Source organism: Aegilops tauschii, chromosome 7 (assembly GCF_002575655.3).
Source record: "Aegilops tauschii subsp. strangulata cultivar AL8/78 chromosome 7, Aet v6.0, whole genome shotgun sequence".
In the NCBI taxonomy this organism is placed as follows: domain Eukaryota; kingdom Viridiplantae; phylum Streptophyta; class Magnoliopsida; order Poales; family Poaceae; genus Aegilops; species Aegilops tauschii.
The window spans coordinates 455,569,784-455,576,689 of record NC_053041.3 but is presented as its reverse complement, the minus strand read 5'-3'; the positions used below and the strand labels follow the sequence as shown (position 1 = coordinate 455,576,689).

Sequence of the window (6,906 nt, the reverse complement as noted above, 5' to 3'; positions counted from 1 at the left end):
CCGGAATTCCATAGTTCAGTGTGCAATCGACCGGGATTTTGACTTGAGGGTTCATTTCGCCGAACCTCTACGAATTCAAAGTTTAAAATAGACTTTTTCCTATATGTTGTGAACACCCATAATTCTTTTCAGATTTTTATACAAACTTTGAAATCTGACTTTTGTGATTTTTTTGAAAGAAAGAAAGAAAGAGACTTTTGTGAGTTGGGAGCATGGTATCGTGCAAGAGTTTGGGCTCACCCCGATGCTTTTCCCCTCCCCCACAGCCCTCGTGCAAGACTCTTGGCCGGATCTTCTCTCTCGAGTCCTGTCCAGGCCGACTCCCCAGCTTGGCGCCGCCACAGCCACGCCGCCTAGCACTATAGTTCTTCCCTCCCCTCCCCCCCCCCCCTTCCTACCGGCCGCCTGCCTCCAATCCGTCCTGTTGGCTCCGAATTTTCAATCAATCTTTGTAACAACAGCTAGCTTCTCCTCCTCCTTTGGGCACGCGGTTCTTCGATCCGATTGGTTTCGCAGATGGAGATGCCGACGGGGTCTGCGCAGGCAGGTGGCCGCTTCCCTGTGCCGCACAAGTCCCTCTCCTTGGATATCAAGGTTTGTTGGATTTAATTTAATCTATTTCTCTAGTCGTTTTGGGAACAATCTGTCATAGTGGGAGTGCTATCTGATTGCGAGTATAACTTGGTTCTGTCTGGGCTGACCAGGGCAACAAGACTGACATTGTTATCAGCAAATACGAAGATAACTTTCTGGTGAGTTGTGGATTCATAGGTCGTATTTGATCGAAAGCTATTTTTCACATGCGAGAGATGCTCAGCTGTCCACCGTATTGGCAGGTCATTGTGACACAGATTGGCTGCATGGGAACCATATTAGCTGCTAAGTAAGTTCTTTATTCTCATTAGCATGTACAGTTTGGTATATCCCGGTCAAAAAAATGCAGAGTTTGCCAGTGTATGTTTTTTGCATTGTCAGTTCTGCATATGTGGTGGCCACCTCCATGTACATGATATTTGTAAGTTCCAGATCTGGCTGATCTTTAGTGCTAGGAACAAATTATCTGTTCATGTGGTTAATCATCTAGTTCCAAGAAAGCTGCAAAACTATTGAGCCGTTCTGTAGTCTTGCAGTAAATATCACATCTTAACTTTCAGATTTATATTTGTGCTACACAATGCTTTTATTATTACCTCAACACCTCAACATGATAGATGATTGGTTCTTGCATATTGTTCCGTGTTAAATGATGTGTCAACTAAGTGATGACAAAGCAGTATACTGGATGTTTTCTACTGGTAACAGTTGATGGAATTAAGGCATTACCATTGTCATTTCTTTTCTTGAACTCTTGTGCTGCATTCTTTACTAATCCTTTCCTTCCTGAATAGGAAAGATGAAAGTGTTTTCTCTGATCCAACCTACAATGTATCTGTTCTTTTTGGGAAGAGGGATGAGGTAATCTCCTCTGAACATCCATATTGTCAGGCTTGATTGTGCACACATCTAATGACACTGCATAATGTTGTGATCGCAGCCACTCCTGCTAGCTTGTGCACGCCAACTTATCGAGCATATAAGGTTTGCTTTCTTAACCGTCTCGTCGTGCTATCCGCTGTTTCCCCGTCTCTGATTATTTTTTTCAAGTTTTTGTCTGTGTACCTGGCAAGCAGCGATAATAACTGCATGTAAGTTTGGATGAGGAGTTCCATGTGGGACAATTGCCAATACCTATGGCCCATCAGTTGTTCTGTTTAATCATTTGGTTAAGCAGTATTGGCACGCACCAACAATTTGAAAGCAAGCAGCACCAATAAGCTTCTCTTTTTTCAATACTGTTGTTGAATTGTTGTAAGCATTGATCTTTTCTTCGCCCTGCAGTTTTTGTGCCAATTTTTATGCTGAAGTTAGTACCCAATCTGTTCAGGTTCGCTCATAGGGCTGATATACCACATGCCATTTGCTTACATACGCATATACAAGTGACTATTATGTATCTGGGTTGGTTAATTTTGTCACCGTTTTGTACTTACATTGTTGTTATACTTGTTTTGAAGTGGTAGTGGCTCAGCTCGGCCGTTGGTGATCTCTCTTGGTTTGAAGGATCATTCCCAGGTAAGAATTGAAACAATTTCCATGTTATGATTGCCATATTATGTGGACCACGTACATTTGATCTTTGCTTTTCGAAACCCCTTGAAATTCTCATGTACTGTTACTGTTGTGCATATCACTGAGGACAGTTTGCCATTTTGCTTTCGATCCAATAGTATCGTAAATGTATGTCTGATACAATTACGTCAATTTTGTAGGGAACATTGAAAGATGTAGTTTCTGCCATTGTTGACAACCCCCTATGGTGATAACTTTGCAAAGGTTGGGATGGGCATATACATGTTCGGTTCATCTACAGAGATATTGACATGCACAAGCTGTCAGAGCAAAATCAGCCCTTGTTTATCATGATGCATGAATATCTCTAGAAATTATGTAATTACTCCCTCCGTAAAGAAATATAAGAGCGTCTTAGTGATCTAAACGCTCTTATATTTCTTTACGGAGAGGGAGTATAATTTATTCCAGATTCAGTTATCATGAGGTGATTTCCCCACTAAAATGCGTAATGATCAATATATTTCCCTAATGTAGCTTAGGGGTTGCTACTTGAAAGTATTTACAAGATTTAAAAACCTGTTTAATGGTAACCAAGAAGAAATTGCTTCTCAGGCCGAGCAGTATATATAAAAAGAAATCTTACAACAGTATGGTAATATTAATATGAACACCATGCTAAATGTGAGGAAACACCATAAAATATGAACACTCCGAGTTAAGGTACTATCGATTGCTTCTTGCTGGTTACTGCTAACTTTTTTTTTTCTTTTTTGATTGCTCTTGCTGGTTTCTGCTACTCCAAACTTTTTGTTTTGAGATATCTGTTACTCTGAACCTGATCCTTGGCCATCAACGTCGGCGAGCGGTGGTGGTGCCTCGTTCTCTATCTTGGGGTAGAGGAGCTCTTGTAATGTGCATGAAAAGCGCTCGCCGTTTTCGTCTGTAGGCAGCGTTGGTATATCCTCGAGCAAGTCAACGAAATCAATATCTTCGAGCATGGCGAAATCGACATCTTCAAGCATGGGCAAATCAATATCTTCGAGCTTGGGGAAGGGACTCGCAGCCGCCTGCTGGGAATCTATGTCGTCGGGCATGGGGGAAGAGGAACTTGCAGCCACCTGCTGCGGATCTATGTCGTTGGGCATGTGGGAAGAGGAACTCGCAGCCACCTGCTGCGAATCTATGTCGTCGGGCATGTGGGAAGAGAAACTCGCAGCCACCTGCTGCGAATCTATGTCGTCGGGCATGGGGGAAGAGGGACTCACAGCCACCTGCTGCGAACCTTGCTGCATCTCGCACCAAACGTCGAACTCATCAGCCAGGTAGCCGCCCTGAGCAGCCGGCGCTGGCAGTGGCGGTGGGGCCTGCATCTTCGGCGGGTCTGTGGTTTCCTGGTAGGCAAAGTGCTCGGCAGACGCCGGCAGGAGCTGCGTCTTCAGCGGGTCTGTGGTTTCCTGGTAGACAAAGTGCTCGGCCGACGCTGGCAGGAGCTGCGTCTTCAGCGGTTCTGTGGTTTCTTGGTAGCCAAAGTGCTCGGCGTCTACTGCAGTTTCTTGGTAGCTGAAATGCGCAGCAGATGTCGGCAGGCCATGCGCAACGGCTGTTGGTCCCGACGACACCAGAGACGGGTGCATCGCCGGCAGCGCATCCCAGAACCCAAGCCCGTCGGTGTACTGGACGCCGTTGTGCTGCGGCAGGTATGTTGGGGCGGCCGGCGAAGAACCTGTTAGCCCCATGTGGCCGGCGTTCGGCGTCACCGAGCGGCTTGTGCTTGGCCCTGGCTCGGCATCACAGGCGTAGTAGTAGTGGTAGTCATGTGGCTGCCCGGCCTGTGCCTGCAAGAAAGTCCCTCCGGCTGGCGGATGTGGTGGTGACGGCGGCGGCGCCTCCTCCTCCTCGTTCGCCCAAGTGGAATCGGGGGTGTTTTCATCTTCTTGAGTTGCTTGCTTCGCGTTGGCGGGTTTGTTCATCTTATATAGGCGGTACAAGGCCATCTCCTCCGCCTGCAAACACACAAGGGCGTGACGAGATAACAACTGAAGAAAGCAGGCTCAATGTCTGATATTATAAAGATATATACTCGCAGTTCTGCATATGCATGGCCAAACTAAATGTGTACAAGAAGTATGTGGTGTCCATCACAACTTGAAATTGTTAATTAAGATGCGATCACTTCTACTATCTAAATTACCAAATCTGTCGAGTGTACACGTGATGCATAATTTGGTCATGGTTTTCAGATGATAGGAAATCCCAACAGCAGATAGATATATCTTTTAACTACATCCTTAATTATATACTCCTATACGCAGTCACCCTTCACTTCCAAAAATATGCAACCGTGGCAGATGTGTTAATTTAGCTAATACGGAGTACTAACTCAAAATCAAAAGATGAATACAAAATAAAAAGGTCAAACACATTTTCCCTCCCAAAACAGTATTAATTGTTAAATAAATCATATTTCGTGCGATTCACCTTCAAACCAGTAGTGCATTCAACCATGAACAAAGGGGTTGGCGATGAAGAAGATGAATCATTACCTTCTTCTTGTCAACGATCTTGGTGTACTCTTTGATGGCCCAGTCGGTCTTGACGCCAACCTTCTGGCCGGGCTTCTTGTCGTAGAAGACCAAGGTGAGCTTAGAGCCGACGGTCAGGCCGCCGCGCTTCAGGGCCTCGCCGCCCCCCGAGGCCTTCCACCAGCCGTCCTTGGTGAAGCGCCGGGGGCGCACCCTGGCGCCCCCTGGGAACTCCCTCTCGCTGAAGAAGTAGATGCTCCCGGCCTCCTTGTGCGCCTTGTACCTCTCTGCTCCATCGATTCCGATTCGTACCATGATTCATGAGCGAGCGCGCGGAATTGCATTGCATTGCGTTCATGGATCACCACGGATTAAAAGTTCAAAACAAAGAGATCGAAGAAGAAGAAGAAGAAGAAGAAGAATGAAAGTTTAAAGAAAGGTGGGGTACCGTAGAGCTCGGCGGGGTGGTACTCGCGGATCCTGACGTTGCGGAAGATGGTGGGGAGAGGGTGGGGGAGAGGGCGGCCGGCGATGATGTCCTCGAGGAGGCGGATGAGCTCCAGGTCACTCGGGACGAAGTGGTAGCCCTGCGGGAACCCGTGCCGGTTCCACCAGAGGTCGTTGACGACGGCGACGGCCTTCTGCATCTTCTCCATGGCGACGACGGCCTGCGTACGTGCGATCGGTCGTGGTCGGATGGAGCTCGAGGAGGAGTTGCGGGAGAACAACGACCTGCGTCCGCGCACGGCAGGAGCTGCGCACAGGGGCGTGCTTTATTATGGCGACGTCCGCTGGCATCCGATCCGAGTCGAATCTTTGTGACTTGATCGATCCGGATTAGGAGCTGATTGAGGAATCCGAGTTGGGAAATGATCGGATTAGGAGTCCCCCTCCGTCGATCCCGGCGCACGGCGGAGCTGCCGCAGCCAGGGCGGTGGTGGGCGACGCGCTTCTCCTGCTGCATTGGCCTAGCCCACGAGCGCTACTCCACTGCCGCAGGGCACGCTCATAGCCTCGTGGACTCGCCGTCCATGTCGGGGTTGAGGACGATGGGTTCGTCGGCAAGGCATTCGTTCTTGTGTTCCTTTCTTGGACCTGGGTCCCGTTTTAAAGATTTTTTTTCACGGTAATACGCTATCCCATTTATATCATAGAGATCGAAGTCAAGCCATAAGGACCGAGATGACAATACTGAAAAGATAGTAGAACATCTCAACATCCGTCACCTGCCTTCGGCACCACCACAGCATCCATCGAAGAAAATAATGACGGATCACCTCCTCATCCAAGCTCGACGCGGCTTCATTGCTGATATGTAACTTTACGGACCTCCAAGGTGGCTCGCCAAAAGTGAAGCCATTGCCGTTGAACGAATCAGATCGGGACGACACCCCGGACACGCCCTCTAGATCTGGCACCCCACCACGACTAAGACGCCGAAGGAGGAAACCAGACCGTCATCCATCAACCACGAACTCAACACATGTTCCGTCTTTCAGACGTCGTCGATGCAGACCACAATCTGCATCCGTTCCTGCACTACCTCCCAAGCTCCACGCCGACGTTAGAGCAGACGCCGTCGCAACGACGGAGCCCGAGGACACATGTCCACCACAAGGATGCCGCCACCGTCACACCATCCTTACTTGAACAGACTGGTTTCCAAAAACATTCCCAACCATAGGGTCGATCGCCTTGTTGGTGAAGAATCTTTATTCAACGCCGCCATCGCTGCTGCCGAAGTCAAGCCGATGAACAACCTAAAAACGAAGCTACTTTAGCCTAAAACTATCCACACACGTGGATCCGACGGCCCCCCTCATCATCGACGGCCGAGGTCATTGGCGGAGGGGAGCTGCCGGAGGACGGCGGTGGAGGAACTCTCCTTGGGAGAGACGCTGGCGAGATCACCCTTTTTCTTCCAGAGGAAGAAAGAACGACCCGATACTACTGTCCCGTTCTAAAGATATATACTGCACATTACATGTTTGTTCAAATGTGTGAATGCAAATAATTCCCTGCATTTTTATGTATATAATAACCCCCATATCGGCATTCGAACAAACTTTCATTACCCTTACATGTTTAGTTTTATTTGGGCAAGGTTAAAGCGGAAATAACATGGTGGTCCACTTACACGTGCCACATGGGGACACATTATTTTTAGGTATGGCATGTATCAAAAATGATTCTGGCGGATCCGTAGGCAGGGTATCTCGGTGTGGTAAGTATGCCGGAAGTGAAACAAGAGACATATTTATGCAGGCTCAGG

The 6,906-nt window shown here is 48.1% G+C and overlaps 2 protein-coding genes across 2 annotated transcripts; one reads left to right on the top strand and one right to left on the bottom strand.

Moving 5' to 3' along the window:
* The first annotated feature begins 284 nt into the window (after nucleotides 1-284).
* LOC109746725 (uncharacterized) lies at nucleotides 285-2,713 on the top strand. Its single transcript, XM_020305828.4, has 7 exons — nucleotides 285-594; nucleotides 705-752; nucleotides 837-883; nucleotides 1,389-1,455; nucleotides 1,535-1,578; nucleotides 2,055-2,112; nucleotides 2,310-2,713. The coding sequence occupies exons 1-7, from the start codon at nucleotides 517-519 to the stop codon at nucleotides 2,358-2,360; spliced, it is 393 nt and encodes a 130-aa protein (XP_020161417.3). The 5' UTR covers nucleotides 285-516; the 3' UTR covers nucleotides 2,361-2,713.
* LOC141027508 (uncharacterized) lies at nucleotides 2,680-5,618 on the bottom strand. The gene is made up of 3 exons (XM_073504574.1): nucleotides 5,083-5,618; nucleotides 4,656-4,921; nucleotides 2,680-4,115 (listed from the first exon to the last, which is right to left on the bottom strand). The coding sequence occupies exons 1-3, from the start codon at nucleotides 5,288-5,290 to the stop codon at nucleotides 2,937-2,939; spliced, it is 1,653 nt and encodes a 550-aa protein (XP_073360675.1). The 5' UTR covers nucleotides 5,291-5,618; the 3' UTR covers nucleotides 2,680-2,936.
* Nucleotides 5,619-6,906: the final 1,288 nt, after the last annotated feature.